The sequence below is a fragment of the Bos indicus x Bos taurus genome, chromosome 7 (genome assembly GCF_003369695.1).
Source record: "Bos indicus x Bos taurus breed Angus x Brahman F1 hybrid chromosome 7, Bos_hybrid_MaternalHap_v2.0, whole genome shotgun sequence".
In the NCBI taxonomy this organism is placed as follows: Eukaryota; Metazoa; Chordata; class Mammalia; order Artiodactyla; family Bovidae; genus Bos; species Bos indicus x Bos taurus.
The window spans coordinates 2,792,008-2,815,165 of NC_040082.1; the positions used below are offsets into that span (position 1 = coordinate 2,792,008).

General features: G+C 40.3%; 1 protein-coding gene across 4 annotated transcripts in view; it reads right to left on the minus strand.

Annotated features, from left to right (window-relative positions):
* Positions 1–23,158, minus strand: part of FER (FER tyrosine kinase) — a 460,995-nt gene that overhangs the window by 399,549 nt on the left and 38,288 nt on the right. For all 4 annotated transcript variants that reach the window (XM_027545475.1, XM_027545473.1, XM_027545474.1 and 1 more), the window contains one exon: positions 22,335–22,602. In XM_027545475.1, the coding sequence (XP_027401276.1) occupies positions 22,335–22,541 (207 nt within the window). In that variant the 5' untranslated portion in view covers positions 22,542–22,602. The remainder of the gene's footprint in view (positions 1–22,334; positions 22,603–23,158) is intronic.

Genomic DNA, 23,158 nt, shown 5'->3' on the forward strand with positions numbered 1-23,158 from the left:
CACACAAAAAAAATTTGTTTTACATTGACTTTGTACCCAGAAACTTTATTGTATTCATTAATTATTTCTAACAGGTTTTTCTAATGGAGTCTTTAGGGTTTTCTATACATAACACCACGGGATTCACAAATGGTGATGGATTTACTTCTTCCTTTCTAATTTGGATGCTTTTTATTTCTTGTTCTTGACTGATGGCTGTGGTTTGGACTTCCAATACTTTGTTGAATAAAAGTGTGAGAGTGGACATCATCATCTTGTTCCTGATCTTAGAGATCTTTTTCACCTTGGAGTATAAGCTGTGCATTTGTCATGAAAGTGAAAGTCACGCAGTCATGTCCAACTCTTTGCAACCCCATAGAATTCTCTAGGCCAGAATACTGGAGTAGGTAGCCTTTCCCATCTCTAGGGATGGAACCCAGGTCTCCCATAGTGCAGGCGGATTCTTTACCAGACTTTGTTTTTTGGAATGTTTTTATCACTGTCTCAATCTTCTTCCTGTTGATCTGTTCATGCAGATTTGCTTTTTCTCTGTGATTCACCCTTGGAAGGTTGTATGGTGTGACTGAAAAAACTGTGCACTGCTTCCAGGTGTCCAATCTGTTGGTGGATAGCAGTTCATAAAATCCTCTTACACTCCATTGTATTTCCGTGGCACCCACTGCCATTTCTCTTCTTTCAGTTCCAACTTTTACTACCAGAGTTTTCTCTTTTTTCCTACTGAGTCTAGCCAAAGAGTTGTCAATACTGAGTACTGCCATCCTTTGTTTTCTGGTTGTTCTGTATGTCCACTGTTTCTTTTTCCTTGTTTTTCTGTCTGCCATTTTACTTTGGTGATTTTCCATGAGATTTTTCTGTTTCCTTTTTAAAATAAAAAAAATTCTTTTTCTCATGTCTCTGCTCTAAATTTGTTTTGTGTTTACCACGAGGTTTGCATGAAATATCTCACAGATAAAATAGTCCTTTTTTCTGCTGGACAGTTTTCATTTGCTTACATGGGTTGCTTCCTTTCCTTCTTCCACTTTTGTATTTGATTGTCTCAAATTATCTGTTTTATATTGTGTTTATCACCAAGTTGAAGTAGCCATAGTTTTATTTTGTTTTATTTCTTACTGTTTCCCCCCGCCAACCTTTATCCAATAATTAAATGTTTAACAACTTATTTTCATAGGGTTGCAATTTCCTGATTCTTTTCTATCACCTTAGTCATACTTTTGTGCATTCTGCCTTTTTGTTTTAGGAGAAGAGCTCCTTTCAACATTTCTTATAAAGCACGTTTAGTGGCAATGAACTCTAGGAAAGACTTTTTTTCTCCTTCATATCTGAAGAATAACTCTGCTGAATGTAGTATTATTGGCTGACACTTTTCATATTTCAGTATTTTGAGTATGTCACCCCGTTTTCTCCAGGCACGTAGAGTTTCTGCTGAGAAACCTGCTGATGGTCGAATGTGGGCTCTTTTGAAGGTTACCATCCTTTTTTTCCCTGGATGCCTTTAACATTGTTGGTGGTGGTGTGGTGTTTTTGTTTTTTGTTTGTTTGTTTGTTTTGCATTTACTTTGGAGAATTTTAATATAATGGGTCTTCCGTTCAGTTCAGTCGTGTCTGACTCTTTGCTACCCCATGGACTGCAGCACGCCAGGCCTCCCTGTCCATCACCAACTCCGGGGGTCTACTCAAACTCATGTCCATTGAGTCGGTGATGCCATCCAACCATCTCATCCTCTGTCGTTCCCATCACCTCCTGCCCCCAACCCCTCCCAGCATCAGGTCTTTTCCAATGAGTCAGTTCTTTGCATGAAGTGACCAAAGTATTGGAATTTCAGTTTCAGCATCAGTCCTTCCAATGAATATTCAGGACTGATTTCCTTTAGGATGGACTGGTTGGATCTCCGTGCAGTCCAAGGGACTCTCAAGAGTCTTCTCCAACACCACAGTTCAAAAGCATCAATAACGTGTCTTGGAGAAGGTCATTTTGCATTGAGGTTATAAGAAGTTCTCTTAGCGTCGTGTAACCAGTTCTTTCCCCAGGTCTGGGGAGTTCTCAGTTGTTATTTCTTTATTTAAAGTCTCTGCTCCCATTCCCCTCTCGTCTCCATGCAGGATATCCACTATTCTAATGTTAACCTTTCTAATAGAAATGGGTATTTCTCACAGAATTTCTTTTAAGATCTTAATGCTTTCTCTTCTAACTGTACCATTTCTAGATTTCTGTCTTTGGACTAGCTAGCTCTCTCTTCCATACAGTCTGCTCAACTTCCAATTCTTTCGAGAGAATTCTTCATCTCCTTTATTGATGTAACTTCAGAATTTGTTTGGTTCTTTTTGAGAGTTTCAATCTCTCTGGTAAAGTATTGCCTCTGTTCTTTCATTTTATTCCTGAGCTCACAGAACTGCCTCTCTGAGTTTCCTTGTAGCTCCCCGCCTTTCTTCATGACAGCTGTTTTACAGTAGGGGGCACAAGAGCACAAGTTTCTGGCTTGTCCCACCTGAGCTGCCTCTGGTGAATTTGAGAGTTGACACTTTCACTTGCCACCACCCACTGACAGGTACCACCCAGTCCCCTCGATGTCACTGTGCCTGCAGGGTTACTGATGCCTTACTACTGCTGGAGTCAACAGGGTCATCCCCTGGGAAACCAGGATGTCAGGTGCCTCTGGCACTTTCAGAGTCTCCCGGGTGGCAGGGTCTGCTGCCATTGGTGGGGGTGGGAGTGTGTGGAGGAGGTCAGGGTCACGGGTGTCTCTACTGTGACCGGGCTGTAAGGTGCCCAGGTCCTGCCACTGTGGGCACAGGGCGGAGTGCTGGGCACTTTTGAAGCTGCACAGATACAGCTGCGGGCTCCACGGTCCCTGCTGCTGTCGCTGGGAGCTGGGGACAGCTCTGCGGCCAGGGAGCTGCTGCTGCCTCTGCCGAGCCTGATGCCACCAGGCTCTCTGGGGCTGCAGCTCAGATGGCGGCCAGGGCTCTGGGGTCGCAGCACTGCCTACCGCATTCTCTAGCAGCCTCCTCTGTGTGTTCCCAGACGCCCACCTTCAGATGGACAGACACGAGCGATTCTCCAGCATTGAAGTGCTTTGCACAGAGGCACGTCTGCTGAGTTACAGATTTTACAACTTGTAGATTAAAAGGGAGAGACAAAGGGAGTATCTCATGTGGACATGATGATTTTTTAACTGGATGACTTGATTTTTGCTCTTGAGTAAAATGAGTTCCTTATATATTAACTCCTTACCAAATAGACGTTTTGTAAATATTTTCTCCCATTCGGTGGGCAGCCTGTTCATTCTGCTGTTAATTTCTTGCTACACAGAAGCTTTTCATAAATGCTTTTGTTGCTGATTTATTTTTTGCTTTTTGCTGCTTGAGTTTTTGTGTCTTTTTCAAAAACCACTGTAAAGAACAATATCAAGGAGTTTTTTTTTAATTCCTATGTTTTCTTCTAGCAGCTTTACAGTTTCACGTCTTACATTTAAGCTTTTTGTCCATTCCAGTTAAATTTTTATGAGTGGTGTGAGTCATGCTTCATCCTTTTGCAAAAGGCCATTCTTGGCTTCCTTGTCAAGTTTTAGTTGACCATATCATGGGTTTATTTCTGGGCTATCAGTTCTGCTCCATTGACCTAGGCCTCTGGTTCTAGGCCAGGACCATGCTGTTTTGATGATCGCACCTTTGCAAACATGCTAAAATGAGGGAGTGTGACGCATCTAGATTTAGTCCACTTTCTCAGAATTGTTTTGGCCATTTGGGAGTCTTCGTGATTCCATATGAATTTTAGGACTGTTTTTCTGTGTCTGTGAAAATGCCATTGTAATTTTGATAGAAATTGCATTAAATTAATAGATGGCTTTTGGCAGTAAGGACATGTTAAAAATGCTAACTATCCCATTTCATTAGCACAGAATGTCTTTCCATTTTTGTGTCTTCCTGAGTTCCTCTCATTAGTCTTATAATTTTCAGTGTACAGGGCTTTCCCTTTTTGGTCACATTTGTTATTAAGGATTTTAACTTTTATGATATTGTACATAGGATTACTGTCTTTCTTTTTCAAATAGTTCATCATCAGTGTATAGAAACAAAATATGTTTTACTGAATTTGCCTATTAGTTCTATTAGTTTCTTGGTACTACTTTTATTATTCTCTCTATATAATATCATATCCTCCACAAACAGAGGCAACTTGACTTTCTCCTTCCCCATTTGGATGCCTTTTATTTCTGGCAGGTGTAATTTTACGTAAATAAAGAAACACAAAGTAAAATTCACATTAGCATAGAATAAAACATATATTCAAACTAAAACAGCTGTCAAAATAACAAGAGATGTTCACTTTCATGCATAATTAGAGAAATAAAAATTTAAGCTATACTAGCTATCATTTCTACCTACCAGATTAATAAAAATTCATAAGTTTGACAACATAATCTCTTGCCTAGATCAAGTAGAAGCTGGCAGTTTCATGTATTCCTGCTAGATACACAAAATGGTGCAATGGCCACAAAGGAAATTTATATTTATAGAGACAATATAGCAACACTACAAAGACATTTACACTTTGACCTAGAAATGACCTAGAAATTTCCAGGAATGTGGGCAGTACCAAAGAATATGCTAACCATCAGACAATTGGACTCATCTCCCATTCTAGTTTACTTCAGTTCAGTTCAGTCACTCAGTCATGTCCGACTCTTTGCCAACCCATGGACTGCAGCACACCAGGCCTCCCTGCCCATCACCAACTCCCAGAGTTTACTCAAACTCATGTCAACTGAGTCAGTGATGCCATTCAACCATCTCATCCTCGGTTCTCCCTTCTCCTCCTGCCCTCAATCTTTCCCAGCATCAGGGTCTTTTCCAGTGAGTCAGTTCTTCACATGAGGTGGCCAAAGTACTGGAGTTTCAGCTTTAGCATCCAATGAATATTCAGGACTGATATTCTTTACGATGGACTGGTTTGATCTCCTTGCTATACAAGGGACTCTCAAGAGTCTTCTCCAACACCAAAAGCTATGGTTTCTTCTAGCAGTCAGATAAGGATGTGAAAGTTGGACCATAAAGAAGGCTGAGTGCTGAAGAATTGATGCTTTTGAATTATGGTGCTGGAGAAGATTCCTGGGAGTCTTTTGGACTTCAAGGAGACCAAACCAGTGAATCTCAAAGGAAATCAATGCTTTGGAAGGACTGATGCTGAAGCTGAAGCTCCAATACTTCTGCCACCTGATGGGAAGAGTCAATTCATTGGAAAAGACCCTGATTCTGGGCAAGATGAAGGCAGGAGGAGAAGCAGGCAGCAGGAGATAAGATGGTTAGATAGCACCATCGACTCAGTGGACATGAATCTGTGCAAACTCCAGGAGATAGTGAAGGACAGGGGAGTCTGGTGTGCTACAGTACAGGGGGTCACAAAAGAGTTGGACACAACTTACTGACTGAATAACAACAACAAAATAAATAAATTTTTTTTAAAAAAAGGAATCAGGATCCCTTGGGGAAAGGGTTTACTGAAGGACTGAAAAAGGAACATTCAAAAGATGAGCCTGGAACATTTTAGTATGCCAGGAAATAGAGAGTACTCAAAGAATCTAGGAAAACACTCCAGGTAACTGAAAGAAAACATGCCTACCTAGGCTCCTATCACCCAATATTTTTCCAAAAGCAATACAATGAAAACATAAAAATTAAAAAAAAAAAAACAACACAAAACCATGCCCTCAGGATTAAAGACAGAATGTACACACTTCAAAATAAATTTAAGAAAAAGCACCAAAGCACAGAGTGTGACTTCTCACCGACATGTTCCAGATTACAGGAACTGAGGAACCTAACAACTAAATGCAATGAGTGATTCCCAATTAGATACTGAACCAGGATAAAAAAGAATTCTCTAACAAAAGCAGACCGTATTGGAAAAGCTGACAGAAGCTAGATATGCAATATAATTTTGATGATAGCATGGTAATAATGCTATACTTCCCAAATCCCAAATCATTACACTGTGAATATGCTCTTAGAAAAAAACACATTTAAGTATTTAAAAATAAAGAGGCATGATGTCTTCAACCAACCTGCCAATCATTCAGAAAAATGTACATATATATATATATATATATAAAACACAAATTATATACAGAGAGAAAGGGAACTGCAGAGCAAATATGGCAAAATGCTAGCAATTAATAAACAGAGTAGAGTTCATAGGGGAATCTTTGTTCTGTTCTTGAAACGTTGTTGCACATTTTAATGTTTTCAAGTAAAGACATAAAAATTACCACCTACAAGATTTCTGCTTCTGTCAAGATAGGGGAACAAGCAAGGGGAACAAGAGGAACTTATCCTCTTGGATAAAACAACTAAAAGTTGGACAAAAGTATAAGAAATAGCATTCAAGTCACTGGACGTCAAGCAAGTAAGGGCAGTGAACTCCGAGAGACTATAAATAAATGAACTGAACTGTAAGGTTATCCTAGTTTACTGAACGCTGAGAATGTCCAGGATACAGCTCGAGGAAGAAGAGCCGAGTAGAACTTAGCAATCTCCGCGACTTAGATGGTTCCGAGCACAGAGAGGCCAATGCAGTCAGCGTACTGGTGAAGAGACAAGGACAGAGATGAGAGAAAAGAGAGCGGTAGGAAGAGAAAACTCAGATCTGCAGAGACTCACCCGTGATTTGTTTTAGCTAAGTAGTGATCAGGTCAGGGCATTAGGAAACGACTCTATGCCAAGGAAATAATCCACCCGCAAGGATTATGACAGGAAATGCTACGCAGGGCTCACGTGGAATGGTACCAGGTCCCAACAGCCAGAATTTAAAACCTCATAATATAGGGAGCATCCTTTGCATATTAAGAATGATCCTGCCTCAGTAGAGGAGATAAACCCACCCAAGACTATACACACACTGCTGGTCCACCACACAAATGTAAAAAGCAAGAGCCAAAAACATCACGCTGAGCCCAAGTAACTTCATCATATCTCAAAGCTCAAGAATATTTAAAGGTAAAACTATTCAGTACCTAAAAAGGTAAAATTGATAATGCCCCATATCAAGGGAATGCAGATGCAGGAAAATACAACCCAAAATGAGGAGAGAAATCAGTCAATCAGCTGCTCCAGAAATAACAGCAAACAACAGAAGACAGGGAAAATAAGAGTCACTATGATGGCGTTCCACAGGCTCCTAAAATTAAAAGAAAGAACACATACGTTAAGTAGAGACATGGAAATTTTAAAGGATTCAAACTGAACTAGTACAGATGATTCATGAATGACTTGCTCATTTTCAACATGCAAATCACTCAAGCACTTCCTTTCTCTTTTCTTCTCTCCAAATCTTCCATCTTAAACACAGGTGTGGGGTAAAAGCACGATGTGAGTTTCGAAAGGTATGAAAAGATGAAGGATTGGCATACAGGGGCATATTTAAATTGAAATACTGGTGAGACAAGAAGTGGCACTGCCAGAGGAAGAAGGAAAGAGGCAATGATATTGTTGGAACAGAAGAGGTCTAGGAGGGTGATTTAACTCACTGATACAATAATTACAGAGCTAGAGGGGGAGGCCGGTCCAAAACAGTGGCACAGGAAGACCCTGAACATACCTCCCCGCTTGATATTTCAAATCTACAACCACACATGTGATCCGTTCAGTTCAGTCACTCACTCGTGTCCAGCTCCTTGCAACCCCATGGACTGCAGCACGCCAGGCCTTACTGTCCATCACCAACTCCCAGAGTCTACTCATACTCATGTCCATTGAGTCGGTGATGCCATCCAGCCATCTCATCCTCTCTTGTCACCTTCTCCTCCTGCCCCCAATCTCTCCCAGCATCAGGGTCTTTTCCAAGGAGTCAGTTCTTCACATCAGGTGGCCAAAGGATTGGAGTTTCAGTTTCAGCATCAGTCCTTCCAATGAGTATTCAGGACGGATTTCCTTTAGGATGGACTGTTTGGATCTCCTTGCAGTCCAAGGGACTCTCAAGAGTCTTCTCCAACACCACAGTTCAAAAGCATCAATTCTTCAGCACTCAGCCTTCTTTATAGTCCAACTCTCACATCCATACATGACCACTGGAAAAACCATAGCTTTGACTAAATGGAACTTTGTTGGCAAAGTAATGTCTCTGCTCTTTAAGACGCTGTCTAGGTTGGTTATAACTTTTCTTCCAAGGAGCAGGCATCTTTTAATTTCACGGCTGCAGTCACCATCTGCAGTGATTTTGAAGCCCCAAAAAATAACGTCTGACACTGTTTCCACTGTTTTCCCATCTATTTGCCATGAAGTGATGGGACCAGATGCCATGATCTTACTTTTCCCAATGTTGAGTTTTAGGCCAACGTTTTCACTCTCCTCTTTCACTTTCATCAAGAGGCTCTTTAGTTCCTCTTCACTTTCTGCCATAAGGGTGGTGTCATCTGCATATCTGAGGTTATTGATATTGCTCCTAGCAATCTTGATTCCAGCTTGTGCTTCATCCAGCCCAGCATTTCTCATGATGTACTCTGCATATAAGTTAAATAAGCAGGGTGACAATATACAGCCTTGACGTATTCCTTTCCCGATTTGGAACCAGTCTGTTCTTCCAAGTCCAATTCTAACTGTTATTTCTTGACCTGTATACAGATTTCTCAGGAGGCAAGTCAGGTGGTCTGGTATTCCCATCTCTAAGAATTCTCCACAGTTTGTGGTGATCCACACAGTCAAAGGCTTTGGCATAGTCAATAAAGAGAAGTAGATGCTTTTGTGGAACTCTCGTACTTTTTCAATGATCCAACGAAGTTGGCAATTAGATCTCCAATTCCTCTGCCTTTCCTAAATCCAGTTTGAACATCTGGAAGTTCACGGTTCATGTACTGTTGAAGACTGGGTTGGAAGATTTTGAGCATTACTTTGCTAGCATGTGAGATGAGTGCAATTGTGTAGTAGTTTGAGCATTCTTTGGCATTGCCTTTCTTTGGGATTGGAATGAAAACCGACCTTTTCCAGTCCTGTGGCCACTGCTGAGTTTTCCAAATTTGCTGGCATATTGAGTGCACTTTCACAACATCATCTTTTAGGATCTCAAATAGCTCAACTGGAATTCCATCACCTCCACTAACTTTGTTCATAGTGATGTTTCCTAAGGCCCACTTGACTTCATATTCCAGGATGTCTGGCTCTAGGTGAGTGATCACACCATCGTGATTATCTGGGTCATGAAGATCTATTCTGTATAGTTCTTCTGTGTATTCTCGTCACTTCTTCTTAATATCTTCTGCTTCTCTTAGGTCCATACCATTTCTGTCCTTTACTGTGCCCATCTTTGCATGAAATGTTCCCTTGGTATCTCTATTTTTCCTGAAGAGATTTCTAGTCTTTCCCATTCTATTCTTTTCCTCTATTTCTTTGCACTGATCACTGAGGAAGGCTTTCTTATCTCTCCTTGCTATTCTTTGGAACTCTGCATTCAGATGCTTATATCTTTCCTTTTCTCCTTTGCCTTTCACTTGTCTTCTTTACACAGCTATTTGTAAGGCCTCCTCAGACAACCTTTTTGTATTTCTTTTTCTTGGGGATGGTCTTGATCACTGCCTTCTGTACAATGTCACAAATCTACATCCATAGTTCATCAGGCATTCTGTCTACCATATCTAGTCTCTTGAATCTATTTGTCGCTTCCACTGTATAATCATAAGGGGTTTGATTTTGGTCATGCCTGAGTTGTCTAGTGGTTTTCCCTACTGTCTTCAATTTAAGTCTTAATTTGGCAACATATAACACACGTAATTGTAGCCATGAAATTAAAAGACGCTTACTCCCTAGAAGGAAAGTTATGACCAACGTAGATAGCATATTAAAAAGCAGAGATATTACTTTGCCAACAAAGGTCTGTCTAGTCAAGGCTATGACTTTTCCAGTGGTCGTGTATGGATATGAGAGTTGGACTATAAAAAAAGCTGAGCACCAAAGAATTGATGCTTTTGAACTGTGGTGTTGGAGAAGACTCTTGAGAGTCCCTTGGACTGCAAGGAGATCCAACCAGTCCATCCTAAAGGAGATCAGTCCTGTGTGTTCATTGGAAGGAGTGATGCTGAGACTGAAACTGCAATACTTTGACCACCTCATGCGATGAGTTGACTCATTGGAAAAGACCCTGATGCTGGGAGGGATTGGGGGCAGGAGGAGAAGGGGACGACAGAGGATGAGATGGCTGGATGGCATCACTGACTCGATGGACATGAGTTTGGGTGAACTCCGGGAGTTGGTGATGGACAGGGAGGTCTGGCGTGCTGCGGTTCACGGGTCGCAGAGTCGGACACGACTGAGTGACTGAACTGAACTGAACTGAACACATGTAATAGTTCCAGGTAAACAAGAACTGTAGACTAGTTGATCGGGCTGCTCCACAATAAGGGATAAAGAGACCCCAGCAAGATGCGCGGTGACTCTGAAACCTGTCCCCCAGTGTAGTGGCACACAGCTGGGAGGCATCTCATGAGCCCAGAGTCTGTCTTTAAGGATCAAAGGGTCTGTGCCCCACGTTGGGCACCCCAACCCTTGGGACCTGTGCCAGAGAGACAAGGCCCGCAGATATCTGGCTTTAGAAACCAACGGGGCTTACAGCCAGGGTGGGCTGTGTGGACCTGAGATCCTCCTATGAAGGGGTTCAGGTGCGGACTCACTGGTTCCAGGAACCAGCACAGAGGCCAGTTTGGAAAGTAATTGGATTGTACCTGAAGGAGATGTGGCTGCTTGTCTGCTGGAGGGACAGATTACCTGGGATTTTTCCTCCTGGGTTTCTGCACTCTGACCCCACCTTGCTGTTGCAAGGGGGAGAGCACACCATCCATCTAGAGCCAAGAGCCTGCCCCACCCACAGTGCTCACCACAGGCATGCCCCATTCCCACCACTCCACCCCCATGATGGGGAACACCACAGGTGTGCCCCTCCCCAGCACTCTCTCTTTCCCCGCGTCCCTAAATCAGGGGCAAGCCCCGTCCCAGCACTCCCCCCAACACCCCCCCCATTATGGGGAACACCGCAGGTGTGCCCCTCCCCAGCACTCTCTGCTTCCCGCCTCCCTAAATCAGGGGCGAGCCCCATCCCAGCAGTCTCACACAGCCACACTAACGCTTTTGAAGAACAGCCTACACAAGGAGCCCTCCTGACTGCCCGGTTCTGGGGGCCAGAGGAGCTTTCGCTCCTGGCCCCACGGGACTCGAACAGTCAGAAAGACGGTTCTGGGCAGAATACCACACCCAGGACACTACATAAAGAGCAAAGGGAAACACCCCTGGTCTGCATATGAAAAAGGCCCCATTAATCGTCCCGGACTTCAACCTGAACAGGAGTTTTCATGTCTGCAATACACCTAAAGGCTATAAGGCTTCTCTTTGGGAGCATAAGCAAGGAAACACCATCTGCACACCATCTGCGCACCATCGCATCCTCGTGACAGAACGCTGGTACCTCCCAGAAAGAAGCACGTGCACTCATCTGAAGCCCCAATTCTTCCAACAGCTACCAAGGGGCCACCTCTGGAACTTGACCTGGATGTCAGCAGGGTATACAGTCCTTGTGCTGTAAGACTTCATGTATCTATCCAATTATTTCAACAGTTATTGTCTGAGAAGCAGGCTTCCAATCAGCCTGAACCTGGGTGCTGACTGAGATCACTCCCTTTAGAACACTCCCTTTAGGACTCGGCACACCCTGGACAAGTGAGAGCTATCAAGAGTAAATCAGACTACTTAGAGCACATAGGACCCAGAGACAGTCAAGAGCTAAGCACAGCTGAATGAGCACAGCCCTCTCTTACATAAGGCCTGGTTCTTCAAGACTGGGAGAGGGAGCTTTTTTATCAAATACGTAGAAACAATTACACGGAGTCAAGCAAAGAAAAAAAAAAAAAACAAGAATATATTCCAACCAAAAAAGTAAGATGAAACCTCAGAGAAAGACCTTAATATAACAGATATAAGTAAAATGCATGACACAGAGGTAAAGAGATGCTTACTGAACTCCAAAGAAGAATGGATGAATACTGTGAGAGCTATAATGGATGGACAGAAAGTATTTTAAAACATTACATGGATGCCACAGAACCAAAGAACACAACAACTGAACTGAAAACTATACTAGAGGGTTCAAGAGCTGACCAGATAAACTAGAGTAACCAAGCAGCAACCTGGAAGGGCAGCTGGACTCACCCAGACAAGCAGCGAAAAGAAGCAAGAGTTGTCAAATGGGAAGATAACGAGGCCTATGAGACTACATCAAGCAGAGCAACATTCACATTATAGGGCCCAGAAGGAGAAGAGAGAAGGGGGGCAGAAAAAACGGTGACCGTAAACTCCCACAACCTGGGGAAGAAACCATTCAGATCCAGGAAGCAAAGAAAGTGCCAAGTAAGATGAACACAATAAATCAAAACATCAAAAAAGGTAAAGATAAAGAGAGAATCTTAAAAGCTGCAAGAGAAAAACAACTTGTTGTATAAACAGGAACTCCCACAAGACCATCTGCTGATTTTCCAGGAGAAATTCTGCAAGTCAAAAGGGAATAACACAACATACTTAAAGTGACGACGGGGAAAACCCACAACCAAGAGCACTCTATCATTCAGAACCGAAGGGGAGATTTAAAAAAAAGGCTTCTAAATAAGCAAAAGCTAAAGTAGTTCATCAAGCTTCCCCTGTGGGTCAGTGGTAAAGAACGCATCGCCAATGCAGGAGATGCAGGTTCAAAAAGAGTCAGGAAGATCCCCTGAAGGAGGAAATGGAAACCCACTCCAGTATTCTTGCCAGGGAAATCCCATTGACAGAGGAGCCTGACGGGCTGCAGTCCACAGGGCTGCAGAAGAGTCGGACACGACTTAGTGACTAAACAACAATGAAAAAGAGTTCATCACCACTTAACAACACTCACAGGAAATGTTAATGGGTCTTCTCTAAGCTGAAAGGAACCGGCACTAACCAATGAAAAACATATGAGAGCAAAAACCTCACGGGTAAGAGCAAATATACGGTAAAGGTAGTAGATTAACCACAACTACTGGTAAGAAGGGTAAAAGATAAAGTAGCAAAATTAATTAAAACTACATAATTAGTTACAGGATTAGTTACCTTTAACTACATAATTAGTTAAAGGATACACAAAAAGATGTAAAATATGTCATCAAGAACATAAAACATGACTGAGGGGAATAAAAATGCAAGTTTTCAGAATGTGTTCAAATTTAAGTTGCTACCAACTTAACTAGACTGCTATATATATAGATCATTATATGTAAACCTCATGGTAACCACAAAAAAATATATATATACAGTAGATACACAAAAGATGAGAATGGAATCTAAACATAACACTAAAGAAATTCATCAAACCACAAGAGAAACAAGCAAGAGATGAAGAAAGGAACAGACAGAAATTACAAAAAGAGCCAGAAAACAAGCAACAGAATGACATAAGTACACACCTATTAATATTTATTTTCAATGTAATTGGACCAAATTATCTGGTTAAAAGATACAGGTTGGCTGAATGGATAAATTTTTTAAAATTAAAAAATAAAAGACTAACTTATATGTTGCCGAGAAGAGACTTAATTCAGGTTTAAGGACACAAAGACTGAAAGCAGAGGGATGGAAAAACATATTCCATGCAAAGAGAAATGGAAAGAGAGCTGGTGTAGCTATACTTAACATTAGACACAACAGACTTTAAAACAAAGACCATAATAGAAGACAAGGAAAAGCATTATATAATGTAAAGGGGTCAATTCAACAAGAGGATGTAACATTTATAAATCTCTACACACCTAACATCAGATCAGATCAGTCGCTCAGTCGTGTCCGACTCTTTGCAACCCCATGAATCGCAGCATGCCAGGCCTCCCTGTCCATCACCAACTCCCAGAGTTCACTTAGACTCACATCCATCGAGTCAGTGATGCCATCATCCATCTCATCCTCTGTCGTCCCCTTCTCCTCCTGCCCCCAATCCCTCCCAGCATCAGGGTCTTTTCCAATGAGTCAACTCTTCGCATGACATAGGGACACTTAAATATATAAGGCAACTATCAACAGATCTAAATGGAAAATTTGACAGCAATACAGTAATTGTTGGAGACTACCCCATTTACATCAATGGATAAATATCCACACAGAAAATCAACAGGGAAATAACAGCTTGAAATGAATCATTAGACCTGACTGGTTTGAGAGAAATACACAGAATATTCTACCGCAAAGCAGCAGAACACACATTCTCTTCAAGGGCATGTGGAGCATTCTCAAGATTCGGCCACATGCTGGACCACAAAACAAGTCTCAATAAATTGCCTGAAATAATATCACACAATTTCTATCAAAATTCTAATGGCATTTTGCACAGACTAGAGTAACTCTAAAATCTGTATGGTATCAAAGTCCCCAAATAGCTAAAGCAACCTTGAGGAAGAAAAGAAGGGGGGAATGAACAAAGCTGTGGGCATCATGCTCCCTGATTCCAGACCATGCTGATGGAAACAGGGCGATGCTGGCATGAGACACACAGATCAATGGAACAGAAGAGAGAGCTGGGAAACAAACCCACAGGCAAATGGACAACTGATTTATGACAAGATTGCCAGGAAAAACATCAATAGCCTCAGAGATGCAGATGACACCACTCTTATGGGAGAAAGTGAAGAGGAATTAAAGAGCCTCTTGATGAAAGTGAAAGAGAGTGAAAAAGTTGGCTTAAAGCTCAACATTCAGAAAACTAAAATCATGGCATCTAGTCCCATCACTGGAAATAAATGGGGAAACAGAGGAAAGAGTGACAGACTATTTTTCTGGGCTCCAAAATCACTGCAGCCATGAAATTAAAAGACGCTTACTCCTCGGAAGGAAAGTAATGACCAAACTAGACAGCATATTAAAAAGCAGAGACATTATTTTGCCAACAAAGGTCCATTTAGTCAAAGCTATGGTTTTTCCAGTGGTCATGTATGCATGTGAGAGTTGGACTGTGAAGAAAGCTGAGCACTAAAGAATTGATGCTTTTGAACTGTGGTGCTGAAGAAGGCTCTTGAGAGTCCCTTGGACTGCAAGGAGATCCAACCAGTCCATCCTAAAGGAAATCAGTCCTGAATGTTAATTGGAAGGACTGAAGCTGAAGATGAAACTCCAATACTTTGGCCACCTGATGCGAAAAACTGCCTCATTAGAAAAGACCCTGATGCTGGGAAAGATTGAAGGCAGGAGGAGAAGGGGATTGGCAGAGGATGAGATGGTTGGATGGCATCACCAACTCGATGGACATGAGTTTGAGTAAGCTCCAGGAGTTGGCAATGGACAGGGAGGCGATGGATAGGGAGGGTTGCAAAGAGTCAGACACAACTGAGCGACTGAACTAAACTGAATTTACAACAAAGGAGGCAAGAATATGCAATGTGAAAGGGCAATCTCTTTGATAAATAGTACTGGGAAAACCGAACAGTCACATGCAAGAGAATAAAACTGGATTACTATCTTACACCATACACAAAAATCCACTCAAAATGGATTGAAAACTTGAATGTAAGATCAGAAACCATAAAACTCCTAGAGGAACACACAGTCACCATGCTCCTTTTCATCACTCAGAGATAGTGTTGGGTCTGATTCAAAGGTAACGGCAAGGAAAGCAAAAATAAACAAGGCTACATCAAAGAGCTTCGGTACAGCAAAGGAAACCATCAACCAAACCAAAAGTCAACCTCCAGAATAGAAGATACTGGCGAACCATACAGCCAATAAAGCACGAATATCTAGATCATATAAAGAATTCATACAACTAAACAAGAGCAACAAAACCCAACTCTAAAGTAGGCAGAGGTGCATAAAAAGCTGCTCATCACCACCAACTATCAGGGAAACGCAAATCAAACCACAATGAGATATCATCACTTACGTGTCAGAATGGCTTTTACCAAAAGGACAAGTACTGGAAATTTTTAAGAGAAAAAGGAACCCTTACATACTGTGAGTGAGAATGTAATTTAGTGCAGCCACTGTATAAAACAATATGACAGTTCCTCCAATGATTAATAACATACCTCATACGGTACTAGAACTGTATGATCTAGTTATTCCACTTCTGCATATTTATCTACAGTAAACAAAAACACCAACTGAAGGAGATAGATGCCTCCTTATGTTCACTGTAACACTGTTTAAAACAGTCAGACATGGAAATCACCTAAGTGTCCATCAGGGGACGAAGAGATAAAGAAGATGTGTACATATACACGACAGAGTACTTCTCAGTCAGAGGAAAGAAGGAAATGCTGCCGTTTATGACAGCATGGATGGGCTGTGGGGCTACTATGCAAAGTGAAGTCAGTCAGAGAAAGACCAACAGCGTACGATTTCACTTAAATGCAGAATCTAAAAAACAAAACAAATGAACAAAGAAAACAAAACCCGCAGGAACAGACTGGTGGTTGTCAAAGGGAAAGCAGGCTCGGGCGTTAGTGAAAGGGTGAAGGGGCCAATTATATGCTGACAGATGATAACGAGACGCTGTAATGAGCACTCTACAGTGTACACCAGTTTTACTGGAAGTAAAACAAACAAACCAAAAAACTATCCTAACAAGAAAAAGAGGTAGGAAGGAAGGAAGGGAAAAAGGTTAATTCATTTGTCAAAAAGGGAGAACAAGTCTAAATAACTATGTACTTTGTAACAGAGATTCAAAAGATATGAAATAAAAAATGACCAAACTTCAGGGAGAAACAGACAGAGTCACAATTATAATTGGAGGTTTCAACACCCCTCCCAATGACTGATTGCTAGGGAGACAGAAACGAGTAAAGACACTACTATCGACCGTCGTGACCCGTCCTGTACAGCAATGCAAACAACAAGCGCAGAGCATAGCGTGCACGTGAAGAGCCACCCAGACGGAGCACACGCTGCATCATGAGACGAGCACCCATGAATTTAAGAGGCTTCAAGTCACGTAAGATTAGATCCTGGAAGACAATGGCACTAAATTTGAAATCAATATCAAAAATATCTCTTAAAAGAAAAAACTTCTTGGAAACTAAATAATAGACTTTAAAAGACTACATGGGTCAAGGGAGAAATCAAAAGTGAAACTAAAATGTATTCTGAACTGAAAAAAATGAAAATAAGCATCAGAGAGTTTTTTGAAATGCAGCAAAAACATTACTCGGAGAAAACTGAGAACACTACAGAAGAAGATGGTCTTAATCTCAATTTCTACTTTATTAATTCAGAGAAGAAAAAGAGTAAGTGAAGCCCAGGTTAAATGGGAAAAAATTAACTGATTGCAGAGCAGAAGTCAATGCAACAGAAAACAGAATATCAATAGAGACAGTGAATGAAATAAAAGACTGGTTCCCAGATAACATCAGTAAAGCTGAGAAATCTCTAGCCAGTCTGATCAGGGGAAAAAAAAGACATAAATTACCAATGTCAGGCATGAAAGAGATAAGACCACTACAGATTCTCCAAATAGGAAAAAGACAATAAGGCAAAATAATAAACAACACTAAAAATTAATGGACAACTTAGAAAAAAATGAACAAATTCCCAAAAGGCACCAAAGTTCACTCAAGAAGAAAAAGATAATCTGAATAGCTCTCTATTTTAAAAATTAAATTTATAACTAAAAACCTTCTCCCAAAGAAAACTCTAGACCAAGATTATTTCACTGGTGAATTCTATCAAACATCTAAATCTAAGCAAGAAATAAAACCAATTCTACATAAACTTCTTCAGAAAATTGAAGAAGAGAAAATACTTCCCAACTTGTATAATGAAGCCAGCATAACTCTGATACCAAAACCAGACAATATTAAAACAAAAGGGACTCTAGATCAAAATCCTCCAGCAACACTGATAAAAAAAATTCTCCAAAAACTAATTTTTAGCAAATTGAATCCAGTGATATAAAAAAGGGATAATACAAAAAAAGATGAAGTGGGATTTAATGCAGGAATACAAGTCGCATTTTGTTGTTCTTTTTTTTTTTTTTTTTTAGCAATCATCAAATGTTTCAAACACCTGAAAATCAATGAGCACATTTCAACATATTATTAAACTGAGAAGAAAAACAACATAATCATCTAAGCAGAAGAAGATAGACCAGTTGACAAAATCCAATGTTAATGAACAAAGTCTTAGCTAGGCAGGAATAGAAGGGAATTTTCACAAGCGTATAGAAGACATCTACCAAAGTTAACATCATAACAAATACTGAAAGACAATGCTTTTCCCCTAAAATCAGGAACAAGACATAGATGTCTGCTGTCAATACTTTTATTGAATTTTGCACTGGGGGTTTTAGCTATTGTTAGAAGGCAAGAAAAATAAATAAAAGGCATCCAAATTGGAAAAGAAGAACTAAAATTCTCTTTGTTTACAGATAATATAATCATCTGTGTAGAAAAGTCAATGAAATCTACAAGGAAAGGGCAAATAAGTATGTTTTGCCAAGTTTACGTTATGAGATTGACATATATAATAACAATGAACAGTGGAAAACGGAAAATTAGGAAAAATGCTACTTATAAGAACATCCAAAAATATGAAATACACATAAATCTGAAAGGTCTATACACTGACAACTGTAAGATTATTCAGAAAAAGAAGATACACCATGTTTATGGTGTATATATAAAGTTCCAATATAATATGGTGTATTGTAAAGCTCCAATACTGTTAAAATATACATTTTCCTGAAATTTACCTATATATATATATATATATATTTAATGCATTCCAATAAAAATTCAGTAACCTCTTTTAAAAAAATTGATGAGTTGTTCTAAAATACATATGGAAATGCACAGGAATTAAAATAGTCAAAACAATTTTGGGGAAAAAGAGCACAAAGAGAAATTACACTATATAACTTTGAGATTACTAGAAAGTCACAGTAATCAAAATAGTGTTACTGGTGTCACGGTAGATAAAGAAATGAATGGAACAGATCAAGTGTGTAGAAACAGACTTACTCATTATGGTCAACTGATTTTCAACAAAATGAAACAGTAATTCAATACAGAAAGCTTAATCCTTTCTAAAAATGTTGATGGAATAAATGGATATCCATTAACAACAACAACAAAAAAAACTGACTTTAATCTATAACTTGTCCCATATACAAAAATTAACTAAAAATGGGTCATAGACATAAATATAAAAGTATAAAACTTCCAGATGCAAACACAGGTGAAAACACCTTTGGATCAGGCAGATTTTTTTTTAGATATAACGTGAAAAACCTAATGAGCTAAAGAAAAAATTGATATATTGAACTTTACTTTTAGGTAGAATAAATGATGCATTTTCAGCATTAAGAGGAAAAGCTGACATACTCCTTGTTTTTCTTTGGGTTTCCTACCATTGTTCAACCGTTATCTCTCAAGCATTCCTCTTTGAAAAGCAACACTACCCACTTAGACCACTTCCTCTCAATCTATCACCCTTCCCTAGCCCCCTTTTCCATGCCCCACATTCTACTGCCTTTTTTAATCATCTTAGCATTTGTCTCCATCTATGGACTCTGGGAGTTGGTGATGGACAGGGAGCCCTGGCGTGCTGCGGTTCATGGGTCACAAAGAGTCGGACACAACTGAGTGACTGAACTGAGCTGATTCCTCACCTTAATACCTGACACTTCAATGCACACGTTGATGATTCCTCCTTTGTCCTGACCTCACAAATCCTGTATCTTCTTACCCATTAATCCTATCTCTTGTTCCTTCCAGTACCTTACTTTCCTAAGGAGTATAATTCCAGTTAAACATAGTCAATAAAACAGATGGCTATTTTTCCACTCCTTTCCAAAATCCCACTGAAATACAAGATCAAGTATAAATTTACAATCACAAAGAAGATAGAAAAGGCAACAATCACAGATAAGACATGCCAATAAAAATGTTAGAAAATATTATAAAAGCAGGAAGGGGTAACTGAGTAGCATCAGGAAAAGCTGAAACACAAGTGTTCTACAAAGTCGAGGTCAAGAAGAGAAGGCCTTGTGACAGGAGGGGGAACTGGAGGAAAACACGTGAAGAGGCCAAGCTTCCAGTAATAGGACAAGTAAGCGCCAGGAATGGCACAGCACGGTGGCCGTGGGTCACACTGACGTATGAGATGGGACAGCTGTTAAGTGAGTCCATTCTGAGAGTTCTTATCCAAAGGAGAAACTTTTTCTACCATTTTTAATGGGGCTTTCCTCGTGGCTCAGCAGGTAAAGAATCTGCCTGCAATGTGGGAGACCTGGGTTCCATCCCTGGCTTGGGAAGATCCCCTGGAGAAGAGGAAGGCTCCCCGCTCCAGTATTCTGGCCTGGGAAATTCTCCATGGAGTTGTATTAGTTCATGGGGTTGCAAAGAGTTACAATCTATTGCAGTAATCATTTCACAACAGACATAAACCATCACGCTATATACCTTAAATCTATACAGCGATGTATGTCAATGATATCTCAATAAGACTCTGGGGGGCAGGGAGAAGAAAAGACCCACCTACAGGGCCAGATAACTCCAGGAAAGCCCGGGAACTGGAGAAAGCTAAATGAAGGAAAAGGAGAGGGCGCTGAAACAGGAGGATCGGTTCAGGCTGCATAAGGAACAGCCAGAATTCTAGGGCCTATTGCTCAGCCCACAGACAGGCAACTATTCCTCCCCCAGAGCAGACAGAAACAAGCAGAAAAAATTAACCAGAGAGCCTCTGGATGCAGACACACCAGGCAGCTTACCAAACCAGGAGGATTAACTAAAACATGACTCTCTGAACACCCAATCTACTTTCTCTACATATTCCCGTAACAGAGTAGTCTAACAAAATACAGGACACCAGGTAAATTTGAATAGCGGACAAAAAATAGTCTTTAGTGTATGCATCCCTGGAGGAGGAAATGGCAGCCCACTCCAGTATTCATGCCCGGAGAATCCCACGGACAGAGGAGCCTGGCGGGCTACAGTCCACGGGGTCACAAACAGTGGGACACGACTGAGCGACTGAGCACTCCGAGGCTATGCATTTCTCATTGTTGCCTGCAGATTTAACTGGTGATCTATATTTTAATTTGCTACATCCAGCAACCCTACCTTCAGACTAGAACCTAGAGAAATGTTCTTCAGGGAACCTCACTGGCCCAGGAAAGGAAGTTAAAGATATTCACATTAGGAGTTCTCAGCGAAATCAAAGGTCCTTCCCAGATCACACACCCCACACACAATCCCCATAAGAAACAGAGCTTCCTCTACAATCTACTCAAATCTTAAGACCCGTGAGTGCAAGAAACACACTAATTCTAACTTTCTGAAGTAAAATAAAATTTTCTTAACTTTGAATACATACAGTGAAATGTGAAGACAATGGAAACAGCAAAAATCCAAGACTATTAAGGTGTGTAATATTTCATCTTTTATGCCTTCAAAGGATAATGAGCAGTACAATATGGACCTTTATTTTTATAGCCCTTAATTTTTAATTTTATATATTTTATAAAATGAATAATAATAATATAATCTTTAAGTTAAAAAACCATATTGTTTATTCAAAGAATTTTACGTGTCATTAAATCATCAGTATATTAGCATTTTAGTAATGAAATGGTAGCAAAAAACACCTACACATTACAATATTCCATGGGACTATACTAATGACTCACAGAAGAATTCAAGGAAGGTGCGTTATAAAGAAAGTTTGTGCCAAAAGGATAAAACAGCAGGGCGCAAGGGACCCAAGGAAGTAGGGTACTTAGGAAAATAAAATTTTAAGAAGGGTTCTCAAAGCTGACTAATCATTAGAATAATCTGGACACCTATTGGGGGAAAAAAAGATTTCAAAGCTCAAAAATTTCAGACCTAATGACCCAGAATATTGGGAGATGGACCCAAATCTCACAGTTTCTGAAACTTTCCCCATGTGATTCTGATGGTCAGCAGGAGTTTAGAACCACTGCTTTAGAATGCTGACTTAGGTGTGCTTATTCAATAGTATGGCACCCCACTCCAGTACTCTTGTCTGGAGAATCCCATGGATGGAGGAGCCTGGTAGGCTGCAGTCCATTTGGGTCGCTAAGAGTCGGACACGACTCAGTGACTTCACTTTCACTTTTCACTTTCATGCTTTGGAGAAGGAAATGGCAACCCACTCCAGTATTCTTGCCTGGAGAATCCCAGGGATGGGAGAACCTGTTGGGCTGCCGTCTATGGGGTCGCACAGAGTCAGACACAACTGAAGCAACTTAGCAGCAGCAGTAGCAGCAGGAGCTTTCAATAGTATTATCTATTTGCTTTAAGGACAATTACGAAGCTACAGACGAAAAATGATGAAATTATTCTTCTTACCTTGGATACATTGCTGACATAATTCATTTGGATAGTACTTTCCTTATCAACTTGATTACAAAGGTTCTGTAAAGTAGATGCATATTCTTTATCACTTTTTATTCTCAGGGCCATGAATTTCTTCACTGTTTCCAGTAACCGTAATTCCCAGTCTTGCAATTTTAACACAGCTTCGTGTGAATTCTTCAGGTCACTCCCAAACCCCATCTTTGTAAGGCACTGTCTTATCCTCCACACTGCACAACTGAGCCTTCTAATCAGCACATATCTGTGTATGTAAACAAAAGGAAAAGAATCTTAAATCAAAAGCAAATTAATCTTCAAAGCAAAGTTATGGCCCATTTTTTTAGAGTGAAAAAAAAATCACTATAACTGAATGTTTTCCCCCAAAGATCAGGAACAAGATGAGGATGTCCAGTCTCAGCACTTCAACTCAACCTGTTCTAGTCAGTACAATGAAGGAAATGAAACAATTTCCATTGAAACTGGGAAGGAAGAAATGAAACTATATTTATTTACAGATGATATGACACTGTATCTAGAAAATCCTAAGTACAATTTTACGAGTATTAGAACTAATAAATGAGCTCGGTAACATTACAGGGTACAAGATCAATATACAAATAGCAACTGTATTTCTATATTCTAGCAATGACCAATCTGAAAATAAAATTTAAAAACAATTCCATTTACAACAGCATCAAAAAGAATAAAATATTTAGGAATAAATTTTGCAAAATAAACACAAAACTTTACTCTTAAAATTATAAAACACTGTTGAAAAATGCAAAGAAAACCTAAATAAATGGAAAGACTCATGTTAA